At 37.4% G+C, this 19088-nt stretch overlaps 3 protein-coding genes across 4 annotated transcripts; 1 reads left to right on the top strand and 2 right to left on the bottom strand.

The window, feature by feature from the left end:
* Positions 1-1460: 1460 nt before the first annotated feature.
* Positions 1461-5575, bottom strand: LOC110062027 (mortality factor 4-like protein 1). Its single transcript, XM_020768903.2, has 2 exons — positions 5233-5575; positions 1461-2655 (listed from the first exon to the last, which is right to left on the bottom strand). Exons 1-2 carry the CDS (start codon positions 5460-5462, stop codon positions 1986-1988), a joined length of 900 nt encoding a protein of 299 aa, XP_020624562.1. The 5' UTR covers positions 5463-5575; the 3' UTR covers positions 1461-1985.
* Positions 5576-5657: 82 nt separating this feature from the next.
* On the top strand, positions 5658-8253 carry LOC110062026 (GDP-fucose protein O-fucosyltransferase 3-like). Of its 2 annotated transcripts, none has more exons than XM_020768902.2 (3): positions 5658-5959; positions 6347-6595; positions 7088-8253. In XM_020768902.2, exons 1-3 carry the CDS (start codon positions 5713-5715, stop codon positions 8056-8058), a joined length of 1467 nt encoding a protein of 488 aa, XP_020624561.2. In that variant the 5' UTR covers positions 5658-5712; the 3' UTR covers positions 8059-8253. The 2 variants fall into 2 exon arrangements, with proteins under 2 accessions (XP_020624561.2, XP_020624560.2); XM_020768901.2 differs by having other exon boundaries at positions 6344-6595.
* Positions 8254-11089: 2836 nt separating this feature from the next.
* On the bottom strand, positions 11090-18876 carry LOC110062029 (uncharacterized). Its single transcript, XM_020768904.2, has 5 exons — positions 18256-18876; positions 17010-17495; positions 16179-16307; positions 13624-13746; positions 11090-12894 (listed from the first exon to the last, which is right to left on the bottom strand). Exons 1-5 carry the CDS (start codon positions 18754-18756, stop codon positions 12673-12675), a joined length of 1461 nt encoding a protein of 486 aa, XP_020624563.2. The 5' UTR covers positions 18757-18876; the 3' UTR covers positions 11090-12672.
* Between the last annotated feature and the right edge of the window lie 212 nt (positions 18877-19088).

The raw sequence follows: 19088 nt of genomic DNA, 5'->3' as shown, positions 1-19088 counted from the left end.
CAGATTTCGCCAAGCTTACAAGCAGAACCCTGGTTGCAATAAGTCAGCCACAAAGGGAAAAAAGTTATTCGTTTTCCACCCAGTGCCTGGGCAGCGGTCAATTTCAAAAACACACACGACCTCGATGAGCTCTAAACCTGGTCCCGCGATATGGTCACGTGACACTGGTCAGTGGATACCTTGTTTTGACAGCTGTCAATTGTTCATAGCATGGATGTTCAATATCAAAGATGTACCTATGGTAATGGTGCTACTCTTTTATTTCTTCAGGTTTGGGGCTCAGCTCGCGCTTGTGCAGTGCAAGTGGCGTACGGATGAACGTACGTACAGTCACGTGACGACCAAACTTTTTTTAGATCAATGGGTTACCAATGGGGCTCCCCTCAAGCGCTTTCGGTGTGCAGGAGCTCCGTTATGAAAAAAGTAAAGAGAATTCTGTTACTGATCTAATAGCCATGCATTTTCTGATAATGCGGAAAATTCGTTACAGCAGAAACAGTCCCCTGTAGTTGATTTCATTTTTTCACTTGAAAAAGCATAGAGCAATCACAATAAGAGACAAATGCTTCTCACACTTCAGAAAATTGGACATTAGGGCTTCTCAATTGATAGCAACATAAATTTATTTATTAAGAAAAATCAATGGTTATTATCTCCTAGGATCATTCCAATACACTATGATGGAAACTAGTAATTCCCTGTGAAGATCCTGCTCCCAGGCATGCATTTTTCTGGAGCGAACAAGGAAAAAGAACGTGAAAAAAAAAACAAAACAAAACAAGTCTGGAGGTCAGCGTAACAAGGACTGCAGCAGATAGTGTCAGATGACAGAAAATGAGACTCAATGGCCCATCAAGATGAATGCAAAGAACTGTAGATGCCCTATGGTACAAAGAGGAGTGAGGGGGTTTACAAACAAATAAGAAGTATAAAATCCCATAATCCTTTGGGCATGAAATGTTATCATATTAAATGGGGTGGACATAAGATAATGACAGACAAATCATTACTGCATCCCAGAACAAGTAACTGTAAGAATAAGTTGGCTGTTAATGACTGGCTGGATGCGAGGAAGGATCACACTGTACTTTATGATTAAATTTTCAGCTTGATGGCAATAAGTCGAAGAGGTCACAAACGATGAAAAGAACATGCTCATTCAATATGCTTTGTTTATATCCTCTAGACCTCACTGAAGGCCTGAAGAACCAGGCCCAGAAAGTCTTTGTTGCATGTACCTTGCGTCTCATGTTGCCTCATTTGAACCATGTTGTGTTTTCTAAAATGACTTGCCTGGCTGACGAGTTTAGAAAAACCTAATGTGAAACTCTGCTTTCAACATTTTCTACACTCTCCATGTAAATATTAATCACTCATTCTATGTGTTTTCCTACGTATTGTTAGTGTCACATCAATTAACTAAGAGATTTACATGTAACTTTTCAATCTTGGAAACACAATGGAAAACAAGACAGCTTTTTATTTTCCAGCAGGTCTACAGAAGACACTCAAGGCAATTTCTCACAAAAACTGCATTATCTTTACATGGGTGAACTAATCTATAGCACAATAATTTTAAATAATCACACCCACAACTGAAAAAAACCCAAGACAAGACAGGAACCACAAAGAACCAAGGTGTGTCTTGTTACTAAATTTAACATGTCAACAGTATTGTAAATGTACAATATATGCAATGAACTGATGTTTCACAAATTTACGCACAATAACACAAACTGCTTTCAGAATAACTTCTCGCTTGCAAATAACTGGAATATTAACCAAGTACTTGGGATTATTGACATAGTTATTGAAAGCCTTAAACTTGAAAAAAAATCAAATAAAACATTCACATTTTCACACCATGTACAATCACCCATCCACAAAAAATCACCATCTTACTGTTGCAAACTTCACAAATGCAAAAAAGTTGCACACTTTAATATTCAAACTAGGAAAAAGAAGAGACACTATTTTTAAAAACATTATGTGGCTGCTCTGCGATGATACTCTGGTGTTGCAGTCTCGTAGTCAGTTGTAAACAAGCTATCTGCATTCTTAGACAGATAATCTAAAAAGTCTTGAATGTGCGTCACCACAAATTGCACACTCTTCTCGTCCAAACTTGAGAATGACAGAGCATTGCCTAGTTTTACAAAAAGTCTCAGCAAATGTTCTGCTCCATATAAATGAGACATAGGAAGGTTTGTGTGTTCAGATAGCACGTCACCATACTGAGTCCTTTCAAACTTGTAAAGTAACTGTGTTCCCAACATAACATTAAAATATTCTTGAATACCATTTGCTACTTCTTGGACAACTCCAGGTTTCAACCCATCATCAGGATTAGCAGTTCGTGATTTTATATACTCGTCCAGAATCTCTTTTACATTCTTTTTCCTCGGAACGGGAACAAGTTGTTTTTGGCGTGTGACAAGATCCCAATCATCTATGAGCCAATGTTTGAGATCATCTGGAATAGTTATTTTGACATCAACACGTGATGTGAAGTTCTCATCACTTTCTATAGGATTAGCTATTCTGGATCTCTTTTTCCTAACCGGACCAGGAGTCTCCACCACTGGTTCACGTTTTAACGGTTTGTCATTTTCCCCTACTGCTTTATCAGTACGCTTTCTTGATTTCTTGCTTTTCCTGCAACAAGAAACAAATAAACTTCTCTTAAATCATTATCATAAAGAAAAACAATGACAAAATTAATCTTATTCAATACTATAACAATAAAATGCATTTCCCCACCTTTTCAATTTATCTTTTTGAGAACAGAGTAACATTTGAGAGTAACATTTAAACTTTATTTTCTATACAGTGCAAGGTGGTTAAAGGACAGCTATAATAACAAAATAAAATAGTATTTTTGAAAAGACAGATGAGATTATGCGAGTAGTGAAACAAGAGTAAAGATAAAAAAAAGAATAAGCATTTTGTATTATGAATGCTGAACTACTCTCGGTAAACAGTCAACTTTCTGATGATTCACTGGTACTAAATAATATATATTATATATCACAAAACTTACAATACTAACCAATCATACATAATGTTAGTATTGTAAGTTTTGTTATTATCGTTAAATTGTAAGTTACGTTGACATTGTAAGTAGTAGGTAATTTTTGTATGTAATGTAATGTAAGATATTGCGATGAAAAAAAAAAAATATATATATATATATCATTACAATACATTAGATAGAGGAACAATGAAAATAAAAGTTTTTTCTTTATGACCCTGGCCAGAATTCAACCTTACAATAAAGCTGTGCTTTATTTTTGAAGCTTGCTTGTACAGATTTAATTTCTTGTTTACCAGGTAATGTACAGCTTTGCCCACATGCCTTATACCACAATGATATAGGAAGTCCTGAGGTACAGCTGAACAATAAAAATCATTCTGAATGAAAACAAGCATGGACATTTGCCTGTATACATTATCTGTTTTGAGAAGCTTGGATGCTCCAGGAAAACTGTTTTCTTCTCAGAATAAATGATTCCCAACAAAAAAATCTGCGCACATTTTGGCAACAAAGACGCATTATCCTTAAAATATTTTCAAAGATTGTTTTGGGGTGACCTCTTTCCCAAGCTGTTAAATGCCAAAATAATTTTCTGTTGGCATTTAAAAATGTTGCTTGCCTGTTTAAAATATTCAGCACTGTTCAATTTTTACAACCATTTATTACATAACTTAAAATGACACGGAATGTGGGGACAAAGAAATAATGCAAATTTCAAAAAGTGGGGAATGTAAGTTAGTTGACATCATCAATATTTCCCAGTTTTGCCTGTATCACATAATGTGTTTCGATCAACCATGTATAAGGAGACATAACAATTATTATCATTGAAAAAAGAAGTACAAGTACAAACATCCAGTGACATTATATTGGTATTCTAGGAAACTGGTCAAACTGGTTGAACAGGCTGGCTGTAGTCCCTAATAGTTCTCCTGACTGTAATTTAATTCAAAACACAGTTCAAAGTCTGGTTTTCACGACAGAGAAACTGCAAATAATTAATTCCTTACCAGACATTTTAGTGCATACTGCTGTTGCACATTTTTACTTGCCAGTTACATTTTACATTGCTCTGTAAGTTTGCTAATTACAAGTAGGCTGTGTTACTATACACTTACAAGATTACATAATCTTTGTTGTTCATGTTTATGAATGCACTTTGAAATCTTAAAGCTCCTCATACATATTTTGTTCATAAAAGTGGAGGTACGTGTAAAAAGAACCTGAGATTTGCATAAAAAAGAATTCATAATCATCCTGAAACTTTCTTTAGTTCTGAATGTAATATTGTCAGCAATGCTTTTGTCACATTTGTAAAAAAAATTGTATCCATGTATGAGCGATATGATTCATGTATAGCATTTTGGTGAACTGATAAAATCTTTTTTCAAGATGCAAACTAGTTAAACATCCACGCTTCATGTTACTGTGGTTAAAGGAAAAGTTGGTGCAAAGTTTCTAGTAGAAGAATCATTTTGTTATCATGCAATAATTCACACTGTTGCATTGCTTCCATTGACATGGCTGTGAGATGCAACAACCCAGATGGAACAAAAGTAATTAAAATGGATCAGTATTACTTGTGAAGCTTCAGAAGTATAGAACTCAATATATGTCAGCTTAGATTATCTTTGGACCTTGGACTACAACCAAGCTGTTCATCTTCAAAAACTGTCTTGAACATTACTATGTCATTACTATAAAAAAACCCTGGCTTCCTTGACAAATATTTACTTTCTTATACCTGCTAACAGCACAATTTGTCCTACTGTGACTCAAATTTAAGAAACAGTATTTCATGTAGTTGCAGCAAAAATGTTATTGCTTCAAGTATATGTAAGCTTTAGCTTCAGCTCAAGAACTCAACTTATAAAAATTATAAGTTTGTGTTACTTTAAAACGTGTCCAAAACAAATTAAATTGAATATTTACGATCGAATCATGCAATGTCATATCTGGACTTTACTTTCTGCAGCTTTCTACTAAGCAAAGTGCGATGGTCAACAGCGATCATTTGCTTTGAATAAGCCGAACATCACTAGAAACAGAAAGGGTAGTTCGACAAGGTCAAACATATATTGCCTAAAGCACGTGGTCTCAACTAGCTCGAACTTTAAAGTTCTTGGCAAGCTTCGATCGGATTAAACTTGAAAAGCCTCTCAGACTAGAAATTTTCAAAGAAAAAAAGCGATACATACAAGTTTTGTTCTCTAAGTTCTCTCTGTTTCTGTAGATTAGCCTCGTTGAATTTAAGCACCCTGTTTTCCGGAACCCATTCGTCCCAGTTTTTGTTCCAGCCGTTGTAATGAATGAGATATCTTGTGACTTTGTCCTTCATCTGTCCTTTCATACACTTTGCTTCGTAGATCAGAGGACCGTGGTAACACAGAATACGTTCACCTTCACCAAATTTCAACTTGGGAGGCATTTTTAGAGCGAATTTGCTGACACACAACTCAAATCCCAACGCAGTTCGAGAGCGAACTGAATATGCCGATTTGTCGAGGGCGAAAAACGTGGTACAATAGTCGAGGATTAATGTATCGCGATGTCTGATTGGTGAAAAGGAATAGAAGCTTGTTTAAAATTGACCAATCAACATTAGTCTTACTTAAGCTAAAGTTTTTCCCGCCATTCAATTCGCACTGCCCGAACGAACTTCCGGCAAATGGAGGTTAATGGCGGTCTTCCGTTTGTGGACTTTCTACAGAGTATTTTTGGGGTTATGTTTTGCGTTAGCGGTCCTTCTGTTATTTACAGAGTTTCTCTTTGGCTTCGAAAATTACGAAGCTCGCAATGAGGACAGTCTTGTGGCTGTCGACGATATTCAATGGACGGAAAACGACGAGAGAATCAAGAAAGGGGATGATAAAATATTTAATTTCCTGGAAGTGGACGAAAATTGGAAAGAACGGTATTCCGAAGGTGGGAGAAGCGTCGTGACTTAATGATGTATTCAGGCTTATAGTGTTGCAGATCACAAAACTCAAAGTGATTCGATCTAGTCGAGGTATAAATGCTAAAATGCGGAGTTCCCCCTTCCCGGGAGGCTTTTTGTTTTGAAACCCTCTACCTCTCTGTAATTCTCTCTTGAGCTTCATAATCTTTAACCATTTTGGCATTTTAGACTCCCTCCGCCACTCAAGAGTATATGGATAATTTGAAGAATTGTACTTAAAGAGGACACATAAGAGACATTAGAGTGTCACACCTCTGAATGCGAGGCCTGCAGGCTCAAGGTTAGATTATAAGTCATATCCCTCTCCAATCATGTAGTGCTTTTCTGATTGCCTTTGATCATTCTTTCAGAAGAAATTTATTATGATGAAGTTGAACATGTCTTGAAGAATCTCCGAAAGCCTGCAGCATATGCTGCAAAGTACAAATTACCCATAATTCTTTGGTGGACTACATTTACCGGTGGGAATGACATCAAGAAGTGCAAACTTGGTGAATGCTATTTCACAGAGGCTCGCAAATTTCAGACCCATCCAAGGACTAAGGCTTTTATGTTCTACGGGACATCCTTTACAGCAAATGATTTGCCTCTTCCAAGATTTGGTAAGCTACTCAGATCATAATACAACATGTTTGTGACACAGCTAGATGGAAACAAGAGAGTTACCTTGTTACTGAGACCTGAGTTTATACAAAGGACTTAACTGAGAGTTGCAATCTCGAAAAAGAAATTTCCCTAGGACACGTAATTGAAAACTACTCTATTGGTGGTGATTACTCATCTCAATCAATCCAATCAATCAATCAATCAATCAGTCAGTCATTCATTCATTCAGTAAGTCAATCAATCAATCAAGCAAGCAGTCAGTCAGTCAATCAATCAATCAATCAATCAGGCAATGATGATGTCAATACAAAGCAGAATTGACCCCTTTGCCTAATTGTGTGTTAAAGTGCTGATAACTACAATAATAGTTAATAATTTGTTGGAAAATGTCCAGGCTGTCTCGGACCTATAGCTTGTGATAATTTTTCAATAAGTAATTAAAAGTGGTCTAATTATTTGTGTTTCCCCTATTGCTTTTCTATATTCAGGGCACCACGAGTGGGCATTGATCCATGAAGAATCACCCAAGAACAATCCCATTCTACATCATCAAACCACAATTGAACTCTTCAACCATACCGCTACATTCCGTAGGTCATCCGACTACCCTTTGGTCACTCAAATGCTTTTATCTTTAGCTGAATTACTGAAAAAGCCAAGATATGAAATCCATGAAAAGGGGACTAGTGGTCTTGCATCAGTAGTGTACGTGCAGAGTGGATGTAATCCACCCTCAGACAGAGATGAGTACATTGCTGAGTTAATGAAATATATAAAAGTTGACTCTTATGGGGCTTGCCTGCATAATAAAGATCTTCCTGAAGAATTCAAGAACCCTTTAACCATGGATGATAAAGGGTTCCATGATATCATTGCAAAATACAAGTTTACATTGTCTTTTGAGAATGCAATATGTGAAGATTACATAACGGAGAAGCTGTGGAGACCGCTTGTGTTGGGTTCTGTTCCCATTTACAAAGGATCGCCGACAGTTCAAGACTGGATGCCTAATAATCATTCTGTTATCCTTGTGGACGATTTTGAAAGCCCAAAGGTATTGGCTGATTTTATCAAAAAGCTGGATGAAAATGATGACGAATATGCTAAGTACTTAGAATTTAAAGATAAAGGTGTTACTAATGAGAGGCTGTTAAAGTTTATGAAAAATCGCCCATGGGGAACTTCATTTGAGGAACAAAACTTCGTGACAGGATTTGAGTGTCTTGTTTGTGACAGAATTCATGAAAATTTGAAGCGCAAGGCATCAGGACTTGTAGAAAATGAGTATGTTGCTTCTCAAGAACATTATGGCTGTCCAAGGCCAGATAATTACAATTTTCCTCATTCAACCAATGTTGATATTGAAGGAGAAAGAGAATTTTGGTGGCAAGAGTATGATCAAAGTGTTATAGAATCAAAGAAACTTAATCAGCATGTCTATTCAAACTGGTACTTTTAACTCCTTTTATTAACATCTTTGAAAATTTAATTTAAATGTTTGTAAATTTTAGTCACATTTCATTAATATATGCAATGTTAAAAGAATTTTACATAAGGGCTAGTCAAAGGGGGTAGTGTTGACTTACCTTTATAATTTTGCAAATATTTTGTATAAAAGTAAAACAAAAAACAATAAACTATGATAAATATTGTACATTGCTATCAATACGAAAGTTAGCAAAAGCTAGGAAAGGGGGGATATTGTTGGCATGTATGTACATGTACCATATGTTAAATTACTACCAAGGAATTGAACTTTGTAAAACATTTATTGGTAATTCTCTTCATTTGCATCCTTTTTTAAAGCCTTCCCAAGAAGTTTTGACCAAACCTTAGAAATGAGATGAGGTTCTAATTCAACCTCAAGTGTTTTAATTCATTGATAGTTCATGGGAGCGGAGAGATTCTTAACTGCTTATAATTATTATAGAAATGATTACCCTGACAATCTTGGTATTTTAATATTAATTTTAATTATGTAGATTTAGCCAAGCCTAAAAGTTAAAGCAGAGCTCCCGGGCTTGGGTGTTCAAAGCCCAATTAAACTAACCCAGAATATGTGAGAATTTTGATTTGAGTTCTGTAACTTTGTGGTGAGGTTTTCTTTTTGTATTGTTTGGCCTTCTGTTTTAAGTTTGAATAATCTTACATGTCACTAAACAGAAGCAGTGAGAAACATTTGTATACAAGAAAGAATTATACTTTGGTTAATCCTGGGTTAGCATTAATCAGCTTCTGTACAACCCAGCCCTGATTACAACAAGTTAACCTGACATGAGCCTGCGATCCGATCAAAAACCAGTACTTGACCAGCAGAACTTTAAAAAAAAACATGTGACCTCAATGAGCTCTAAACCTCAGTCCACAATATGGTAATGTGATACTGGTAAGCGGATACATCGTTTTGACAAGTGCCAACTGACCATAACGTGGATGTCCAATATCAAAAATGTACACACGTAAACCAAGGCTGCATGACTTGGTATTAGCTGGCTGACCGCCATGTTGTGCAACATTGTTGTCATCGTTGTCATTTATTGCCCGCAATCCATGCAACTAGCCATGTTGACCATGAAAGAAAGAGTTGTATGGTTTTCTATTTCTATGCATACATGTGGCTCTGTTCTTATAGTTAATCATGGTGCTCCGCTATAATAATATTTAGTATTTTTACAATCAGTGTCATAGGCCTGCAATATGTGCTTCTTCGTGCATTGTGGACCCATATGATGACTCACTTGGCTTAACCCATTGACTCCCGTGCCACCCGTAACCACCCATGAGCATTGGCCTTTATCCTACTTCTGACGTTGTCATCTTTTACCAAAATTGGCATCATCTATACTGAAGTTCTGCAGGAGGAAAAGATCTTTCCAATGACACCCAGATCAGAGTGATTGGCTCAATGGAGCCTAAAATATGCACAAAAATGTTCAGAAATTTGAGTGAAAAACTCACAGCAAAATTTCCTGCGACAACACTTAGCTACTCCATGGTAAAAATGGCCTGTCTCGATGATGATTTTTCAGCAATTTTTAAACTGGAATCAAGCAGAGTAAAAGGTTGATCACTGCAGCAAAAAGATAAGAAAAGGAGTAAAAGGAAAGGCGAAAAAAAAAAAAAAGAAAATTAGAAGAAGCCTAAAGCTGTAGGTCAGTTTCTCCAAATTTTGATTTCGGCCCATGCCCATGCAAAAATGTTGCAAAACCCGATGCTAGTGGAAAGAACGGCATGCTGTCACGTTGGGAATGTCTTTTTGAATAGATTGGAGCTAATTTGGCCCATATCTCAGCTGAAAATCTCCAAAATGTCCAAAACATGCATTTTTGGCAGAAAGTTCTGGGAGTCAATGGGGGGCATAGGTCCTTAAGGAGGTCTCTCCATCCCTCTCTGTGTTGTGACTGCCAGCTGTTCCCTGGCCTCCCTCTCTTCAGCTTCCTATGATACTATCTTACAATGCTCAAATAGGAACAATGCAGCTGGCTTTTTGCACCCATTGCAGGCCTATATGATTGGTGAGCTCCATGAACCACGTGCACACAGGGCTATTTAGTTCTTATCTCTTCACATGCTTTGTAGTCTTATATGAACTAGCACTTGTGAGTTTAATGCAAAGATACTTTTAGAGTGCCATAAAGCTGTCAGTAGCTCTTCCCACATAATGCAGGTAGGTCTATAGAAAGTGATGCTAGCCAACAACATATTGCTGAGCTTCATAGGCATGTGATACATACAGAGCAATAAGTGTTCAACTAATTTTCCAGTATTATTTTTACAAAGAGCAAAGAAAGGTTTACTTTAGTAACTGATGGCAGGGAATAAAGAGAGCCACCAAAGTGTTCTTTGTTAAGACTTCTTTTTCTAAGTGGCATTGCAACAAGATAAACCAACTCTTCCACTTTGTATGCTCCGGCTAGCTTATCAGGATATCCATAGGTCAGGAAATGGTCAGGGAAAAGTCAGGAAATTTTATTTTGTGTCAGGGAAAATTGTAAAACAATTTCAACTTCCGAACGACTTTGGCAAGACTTGGATTAAAACATCAAGCTACACTTGTGCTGATTACTCAATGCATTTATAATAGAGGTATGACCTTCTTAATAACTAATCAGAATGGAATTCCTCTGGAGAGAATTTGGAACTCAGTTTGATAGAATGGCAAAATGTGGAATAAAATTATACTGAATTACACTTTGACATGAGTATAGCAAGACATTCTAGTCAACTGTCTACATTCAGTCGCACTACAGGTCAAACTTAACACAATTAAGTTCAACACAAACGTGCAACATAAAATCTTCAGTTGACTTCATTAAGACACTAGCATGTAAAGTTTGAACCAAGCCTAAGAGTATGCTTGAGTTTCTCCATACTCAGTTGGGTTGGTCTTGGGCTTATAGAATAGTGTTCATTATCATAAGTGAAAAATCAAGAGGTGGTATCAGCAAGGAAACCAATTGCCTTTTGCTTCTTTTGTAACACACATGAAGTCTAGCTTTATTTTTTATTTTATTTTTTTTAGTATAAGACAAGGAATGTAACAAGATGGCAACTGCTCACATCTAGTTTTACAGCTGTGTATATATGGCTAGCAAACATAGTAAAAAACAGAGCATACAATCACGTACATGTGCCTTGTTGAAGCAACATCATTGTTGAAGCAACATCAGTTAAAACTGATGCCTCTTTTGAAAGGGATCTTAATTACACAGTAACATTAATCACGAAAGTGTTGTTCTTTATGTACCAAAAAAGGTTACATGAGACTTAAAAAGTAAGTTTGAATTTTTGAGCTCTTTTAAACAAAGACAAGAATAAAAGTAATGTCAAAATATAAAATAGAAATAATAAATTACAGTTAAAAATCAAGTCGCATAAAATCTGCATGGAACATTAGGGATATAAATGTTTTCTTTGAGTAGTTCTGACTTCACCTACAAAAACTGATCCAGCACCATATTTAATTTAATAATATCTCAACTACCAGACTACCAGATGGGTTTTGAACCTGTACAAAACTTTGCTATACGTAGGTTATGCTTTGTTTCAAAAGTCTGCTACATACAGACTGGTTTTAGGATTGACTGAAACTGTTTAACACTTCTGAAAGTAAAGAAAAACCTCAAATGTAGAGAGGCAAAACTAAAATAAATACTCAGATTGCATTCAGGAAAAACTCTCAAAATTTCAGTTGGAATTAATTTGTAAATGCTAGGACTGTTTTGGTTTGCCCAAGCCAAATATGTTGAAAACATTGAAATGGAACATCTTTAAAGGTAGTCCAAAATTACCAATCATCATAGATTCCAATTCATCCTTAATGTGCAACAATGCAGCATGCTTCTGGGTGCTCCAGGTAAATCCTGGTAAATGGAGCATGCCAAATCTCATACCAAAAATTTCCTGTCAGGAGGGAACCAAACAACTTCCCCTGGCACATAATTGGTAAACAATCTTGATTACTGTCTGCACAACAGACATTGAGTTCTAAACTGTAATAGCTAGAAATTATCTTCAATATTAAGCCAAAACTGGACTAGGAAATGAATATTTTATTGTCATTTCTTACCCTCTCACTCAAAGTTTACTTAAGTTGGTCCTACTTGACCATAACTTCGACTAAAATGTTGGAATCAATTCACAATCCCAGCTATACAATATTAAACCTCACCAGAACAACCCATTCAAATATAACACAATATAAGGGGACTGAGTGTTTTTTTGGTCTCAACCTCAAAATATAATTCTCTTCACTACTTGCATATGAAAATGTTTCGTTTAATCAATAATCACAAGTTAGATGTGAGAATTTGGAAGTACATTTAAAAAAAATACTTTTAGCTTGCTAAATACTGTAGTTGATAATTTTCTTTATTCTTGCAACTTTGCTGCTTGATAGTAAGATGCTAAATTTATGTTCAGATTGGGAAGCTGACATAATAAATGTGTGACATAATAAATGATTTGAATGAGCTCTAAAAAATGTGACCTTAAATAGGCTAATTAAGATGAAGATAAAACTCTTTCTACACCATTATACAATACAAGTGACAACAAGCATGCTCCACCGTTTTTAAGCTTCATCAACACTCTGCGAGTCATCATCACCATTATCATCCTCCTTATCAATTTCTGTTAATTCTTGGTCTTTATTGCCCTCCATTTCTTCGTCCTCTTTCTCACCCTCTTCCATATGTGAAGCCTCGACATCATTAGGTTTACTTACATGTGAATGTGAAGGAACGGTATCAGAGACTTGCTGCTGCACAAGTACTGTTACTGGTGTGGGTGATGGCTGTGAGAGACAACAAATGTTTAGAGAAGTGTCAAGTCAGAAGCTGTTATACAAACCTTATCTACATGTAGAAGTAACATGGCCATTTTCCTCCAGAAATGCATAATCTGTCTGGACAACTTAAGACAGTTTTACTCAATACATCTGGTTATGCCTTTACGCAAATGAATTATCTGCTTTTTTAGAAGTGCACTTTGAATGATAAACTAAGTGACAAACTTGGGTGAGACAGATAATCAGTCTGCATGTATAACAAGGGGCATATAGGACAAATTATACACCAGCAAGGTAAAGCAGGTGCAAAGCTGACGATAGAAGACTTGTACAATGTCGTCATTTGAATACAACTATCAGTCAGGAATTCACTAAATATTTGTCCTTCATTATTTAATTTTTTAAACCACAATGTTTTAAACTTGTAGTTAAATGACATCATCATGCAAATCACCTATCAGTATGTAACAAGACAAACTATCTTCTCCTGTGCACATGTACATGGCATGACAAACTGTCTCTCAAACATCTAGTTTCATTCCTCTCCTTCTCTACACAGATACAGCAACAACAAACACATAATTCTTGCAGGTTGCTGTTGACCTCAAAATGCACATAATGAGGTGCAAATTGTACTTATAAGTTTGACTCAGCCGACTGCCAAAGTGCTTGGAGCTATGGTACACTGTACACCACCACCTGTACTCCTCTCGGACCCTGTCATTTTCATCTTACCTGTGTCCTAGAGTATAAAGCTGTTTGTAACTGTTTCTCAAGCTGTAAAATCTTCACATCCTTTCTCAGGTTCTCTGTTTCCAATCTTTGAACTTGATGCTCTAGTCTGTAAAGTTCTCCTTCCTGGGAGAAAAGAGCAAAATGCAACTTAATGTACATGTAGGTTCACATAGTTTTCAAACTCACTGACTAGTTAGGGTTCAGAGAGCACAAGATCAAATGTTTGAATGAATACAGCGAATGCAAATATGGCGGACCGCTCAGTTGGCGCCCGGGACAAGTCGCATGCAAGCGAGGCTAGTCAGGCTTTGATGTTTTGTTTTGACAATGCTTCCCCAGAAAAGTCTTGCTTCGTTGTCGATCTGGTCTGTTTTCGTTTCGCCCTCCCTATACGTTGTTGTGTTCCTGAATGCCACCAGAAGGAATTGAAATCTTCCACAGCAGAGAAAGTGTTTTTTTTTTTTGTTTCCGTGTTCGCCTCTCAGGGAAAACAGACGAAGGTAAGTAGTTCATGATCGCCGAAGGAACTGTTAAAGTTTGTTTGTTCAGGCTGGAAGATCTTAGAAAATGTTTAAGCGACCGCATTTAGCTCCAAGTCGTTCTCATTTGGCTCAAAGCATTCACTGGATACAATGCTGGGGGCAGTTGAAGTTCATTTGCTTGGTTATTACACCTTAGTATTTGTTTCATGCGATTCCGTGCAACTGGATGTGAAGTCAACTTCTTCCTTTGAGACAGAGGATGTTTTTCAACAGGAGCTTTTCTTTACTTTGGGGAAGGTACTGGCCATGTAAATCGTGTTGGAATACCACCAGACACCACATAAGCTCGTCATTTAAACGATTTTCTAAGATTTTCTAATGTGAAATGTAGCGAACAGACTTTAGTTCCTGCGGCGATCGTGAACTCCTTTTCTTCGTCTCAATGAATTGCATTGATCCACTATTTTCCCTAAGCTTAAGAGGCAAATGGTGGAAAATTTATATCCCTTCTTGTGGCGTTCAAAAACACAGCACCTCGTAGCCACAGCTAAATAAAACAGACCAGATCGACGACGAAGCAAGACTTTTCTGGAGAAGCATTGTCAAAACAAAACATTAAAGCCTGACTAGCCTCGCTTTCATGCGACTTGTCCCGGGTGCCGACCGAGTGGTCCGCCATATTTGCATTCGGTGTATGGAATTAAAAGAACCATCAAACAATGAAAGTTTAAAATTTAAAGCAGTACTATGATCAAATTTTTACCCCTTGATTTTTTAGGTGTATCACATAGAATTCCTTGAAAGAATAAAAACGCTGTTTACCGTTTGCAAATATCTGCATTAGTTCCGGAGATACTTAAGTTTGAAAAATGTGAAAAATATGCAAATGAGGTGACTGATGACGTCATACACTCAACCCAATACTATATCAAGTAAATAAATAGACCTACATGTATCTTGGCCAATTTGCAGCACAGACCATTGAAACTTGGTAGGCTAACAGCTCTACAGGAAACAAACCTACCGCTATAAAAAATTCTGTTCCCATGGCAACTCACTCTTTTCCAGTTCCCACCCACTTGATTTCAATATGTTAGTGATTTTCAGCTCAAAAAAACGTTAAACAAGGCCACAAACTTGAGCTAACATATTGATATGCTTGCTGGATTGTGCATATGAGGCACCATTTGCGAATATCAAAATGGAACGGCAAAGGTGGCCAGAAATGCCTTTAATATTGGGGACGTCTGGAACCCAGTACGTTGCCGGGGTAACATAACTGTTAAGCTCGTATTGTGGAGCACATTTAGAAGAATCTTACAGCAAAGAATCAAAAATTTGTGATAGAAGTTGGATGAGATATCTTTTTTCATCATATTTGAGTGTATGACATCATCACTTGGCTAATTTGCATATTTTTGAAACTTGAATATCTCTGGAACGAAAAGAGATATTTGAAAATAGTAAAGAGCATTTTTCTTCTCATACAGGCTACTAAATTATGTTTTAAAATGGCTTCAATAGGAAAGATGCGCTTTTTGTCATAGTACCACTTTGAGGGTAGCAGTCTGCTAATCCAAACAGAAGGCCACAGAACAACAGTCTAGAGGATTGCCAAATAAAAAAAATAAAAAATCTAACTCTAACTTCCAGGCTAGAATATAGCTCAAGGGGAAGTATGGCATCTTTTAGGCAGGTGGTGATAAAGATAACATCAGTTGACAGCTATTACTCTCTGTCCCTCTCTACTTGTGAGTCACAATACTGCTTGTTTTTGTTTTACTTCTGATCAGTAGAAAATATACCAAAAACTTCAAAAACCAATTTAAAAAAATTGTAATGCAGAACCAAAGCAAATGCCAATTGATTTTTGTCATTCAAATTAAAACCACTCTTTTCTCAGTCTGGTAACATTAGTCTTGGGTATTAACAAAAGTTCCTTTGATTTAAAGGTAATTAACTTAAAATTGCATGTTAACAAAAGTGACGCAAAAATGATGCTAAACTAAACATAGTGGCAACAATGGTTTAATACATAACAAACTGTAATGGCGATTACTATAAATTTTGTACCTTGAGACTTTGAAGCTGAGCCTCTAGCTCAGCTATCCGCGAGATCTTGCTTAGATGTTCTTGTTGAAGAATCTGAATGTGCTGTCTCAAAGTTAGGATTTCCTGATTCTTCTCTGAATGTTGATGTTGCTGCAAGAAACAGATTTTGTCGGCTCATTCAGCCCAAAGTAACCAATCAAAGTACGTGTAAAGAAGTACATGTACAGTGAACTCTCATCTTGCAGACAACCCACTACTATGAACACCTCACTATTAAATACAGAAGCTACCTGCAGCCAGAACTACAAAGAAATGTGTGGGAACAACTCCTGCTATTATGGACTCTTACAAAGTGCACAATCTTGAGGGTATTAGAAAAATGTCAGGGCAACCAGAAAAAAATGTTGGTGGCAGAGTTTGTGTCCTGTGTATACATGTATGTATGCATAAAAATTTTGTAGGATTTGCAAATGTGAAGCCCGTCCCATCCTTGAGAAGCACAGAATTAAGCTTAAGTTTAAGTTGAACAAACAAAAGAAATAAAAGAAGAAAATATGAAAGACAAAAATGAGTTACCACACTGTACAATTTAAACAATTTTACAAACAGTCAATTTATGAGTCAGGATGCTTAAAAATTGTAAAAGACTCCAGCCTGAAATTTTGAAGCTGAGAAGCCCAGGATGCTTTTTTTGCAAAACCTAGTGTGAAATCTGGTTGGCAGATATGCTGGAATGAACTGGTTAGCATACTATCAAGGCAGGGAAGTAGAAAATCCCCCCAGGGTTAATGCCAACTTTTTGAATTCCGAAGCAGGTGTTCAGACTTGAGGAGAGACTACAGACTGATATACCTGATTTACACGCATCTTTGATCCCGAAAACTTTGACTCTGCTCTCCAAGGTGGAGACCAAGATGGGTGTCCTGAGCTGCTCTTTGTTGCTAAAGAAGCTATTGGTGGTGGCGTGTTAAAAGAAGGTACCTTGGCTTGAGCACCTCGTGAGCTACTCGGATTAAAGGGTGGAGGAGTTACCCCGCTTGCTGATAAAGGTGTATTCAGCGGAGTGCTGGGAGTTGTGGGGCTGCTTGTGGTTGTACCATTACTGTTAACCCAACTGGAGCTAGATCCAGGCTGTACTCCAGAGGCTGTTGTTGTCCAGATGACAATTTCTGGTGAACTTGATGAGCGATGTGGGTTTATCACGTCCACACTGTTGCCTGTCAACATGATGTTCTGTCCAACTTCTAGAGCAACCACCTCTGTACTTGAGCGATCAAGATTTAGGCCATCAGAACTGAGTGACTCTACCATTGTAGGTCGATCATTTTGTTTCCATCTCTGAAACAAACGAAAAGCAGGATCAGAATATTAAGTTACAAAAAAAGACAATGTCATAAATTATTCCATCACTGTAACATCCCTCGAAAAGTGTGCACCTGAGGCAAAGTGATCCACTCTACTAGAGCTTATCGCTGTCACCATAGCATGAGAAGTGCTGCTACTTTCCTCTGGATGGGATGCAGTCATGTCATTACAGTTTTGCAACCCTGTGCTTGTTGTTCCTTCAATACTTTTACCCTTGAGTCAATGAAACCATCAACTACAGTGTAATTACTAGGTAATCCGTGGCATTGTGGTATTCACCCAGATTTTTTGGTTTTGCAATGACACAATCTGACTTGACTAACTTATGACACTTGTGGGTTAAGAGTATACAATTTTCACATTAATACTGAAATTTTCCATCAAAACCAAAAACGAGATGCCCATATGAATTTACATTAATACTGCCAAAAGTCTCATCTCTCTTTATGTAAAATCAGTAAAATCAGAATTAATTGCACAATGTCACTGAGTTACTGCTTAGTTTAGGATTCACTGCACTTGACCAAATTAACAACAGAACGTTTGAAGCATGCTCTAACTGATCCGGTCAGGGTCTCATTTCTCTCAACAATTTTCACTTAATACGCAACTTTCCCAAACTATACACAGTTGAGAGTCTCTTGCTCTTTTTACAGGTTCATGATGCTATTTTAAACCGTGATAATCAGCTCTAGCCATGGCAAAACTGATCCAACATGTACTCAAGCTTTACCTGTGAATGATCGCTAGCATTGCCATCTTCGTCGACCAATCTTCTTCTTTTCGAGTCATGAGGGTTTCTGTGCAACGATGGATCGGTGACGTTTCCACTTCCGTGACTCCCAGAGAAAGAAACCTCGGCAATATCTGGGGAATCGGCGTACACAGTGACCTTACACATCGCGTAACAGTTGCGACGCTTTCCCGTGCAATTCGCTCTCGGAGTGCATCCGTACCTCTTTCCGGGACAGTACAAACATTCACTGACCAGCAGGTACCTCTCAGTTCGTTTTCCCCTCGTTGGAGGTTGCATGCCTTCCCTTAGCCTGCAGCCAAGTCGCCCCGTCACTGAAGGACGCTCTGGACGACCAGACACGGTTTCCATAACAGCTCCGCCACCGTAGTTCAATCGTTCGAAGTTCCAGCTAATCTGCTTCGAGAAAAACTGTGGAAGTTCTGCAACGGGAATTTTCAGCGGCTCCCCCCATTCAGGCAAGGCACAATTACGGCACATATTCAAACTAATTGAGTCAGAGAACCCTTTAAATCACGAGAATATTACGTCGGAAATGATAGATTACTTCTATGATGTTGACGAGAGAGACGCCATGTTCTTCTACAGGGCAACACCGCTGGACGAAGCAAAATCTACCCAGGATCCATTGCGTGTCTTCGCTTCTGCCAATTTTCGAACTAAGCGGGTAGCTGTAAATAAGGTCTACTAAAAACGTTTTAGAAATTTACTACCTGAATCTAACTTGTTCAACGCGGCCACACCAGATCAAGACGGGATGTGAAGTTATGGCTTTTCTTTCTTTCTTTCTTCCTTTTTTTTTCAAGCCAGCT

The sequence above is a fragment of the Orbicella faveolata genome, unplaced genomic scaffold (assembly GCF_042242905.1).
Source record: "Orbicella faveolata isolate gen_17 unplaced genomic scaffold, um_ofav_v1 contig_35, whole genome shotgun sequence".
NCBI lineage: Eukaryota > Metazoa > Cnidaria > Anthozoa > Scleractinia > Merulinidae > Orbicella > Orbicella faveolata.
This window is presented reverse-complemented; position numbering and strand designations above follow the sequence as displayed.

Bases quoted from the DNA above. Each gene is read 5' to 3' on its own strand.
- LOC110062027 (XM_020768903.2), bottom strand. From the start codon at position 5,462: ATGCCTCCCAAGTTGAAATTTGGTGAAGGTGAACGTATTCTGTGTTAC. The intron at 2,656-5,232 runs GTATGTATCGCT...TTCTTGTTGCAG, and splicing joins GAACTTAGAGAACAAAACTT to GAAAAGCAAGAAATCAAGAA.
- LOC110062026 (XM_020768901.2), top strand. From the start codon at position 5,713: ATGGCGGTCTTCCGTTTGTGGACTTTCTACAGAGTATTTTTGGGGTTA. The intron at 5,960-6,343 runs GTGGGAGAAGCG...TCATTCTTTCAG, and splicing joins GAAAGAACGGTATTCCGAAG to AAGAAATTTATTATGATGAA. The intron at 6,596-7,087 runs GTAAGCTACTCA...TTCTATATTCAG, and splicing joins TTTGCCTCTTCCAAGATTTG to GGCACCACGAGTGGGCATTG.
- LOC110062029 (XM_020768904.2), bottom strand. From the start codon at position 18,756: ATGTGCCGTAATTGTGCCTTGCCTGAATGGGGGGAGCCGCTGAAAATT. The intron at 17,496-18,255 runs GTAAAGCTTGAG...CGTTTGTTTCAG, and splicing joins ATGCTAGCGATCATTCACAG to AGATGGAAACAAAATGATCG. The intron at 13,747-16,178 runs GTACAAAATTTA...CTTTTCTCCCAG, and splicing joins CTCAGCTTCAAAGTCTCAAG to GAAGGAGAACTTTACAGACT.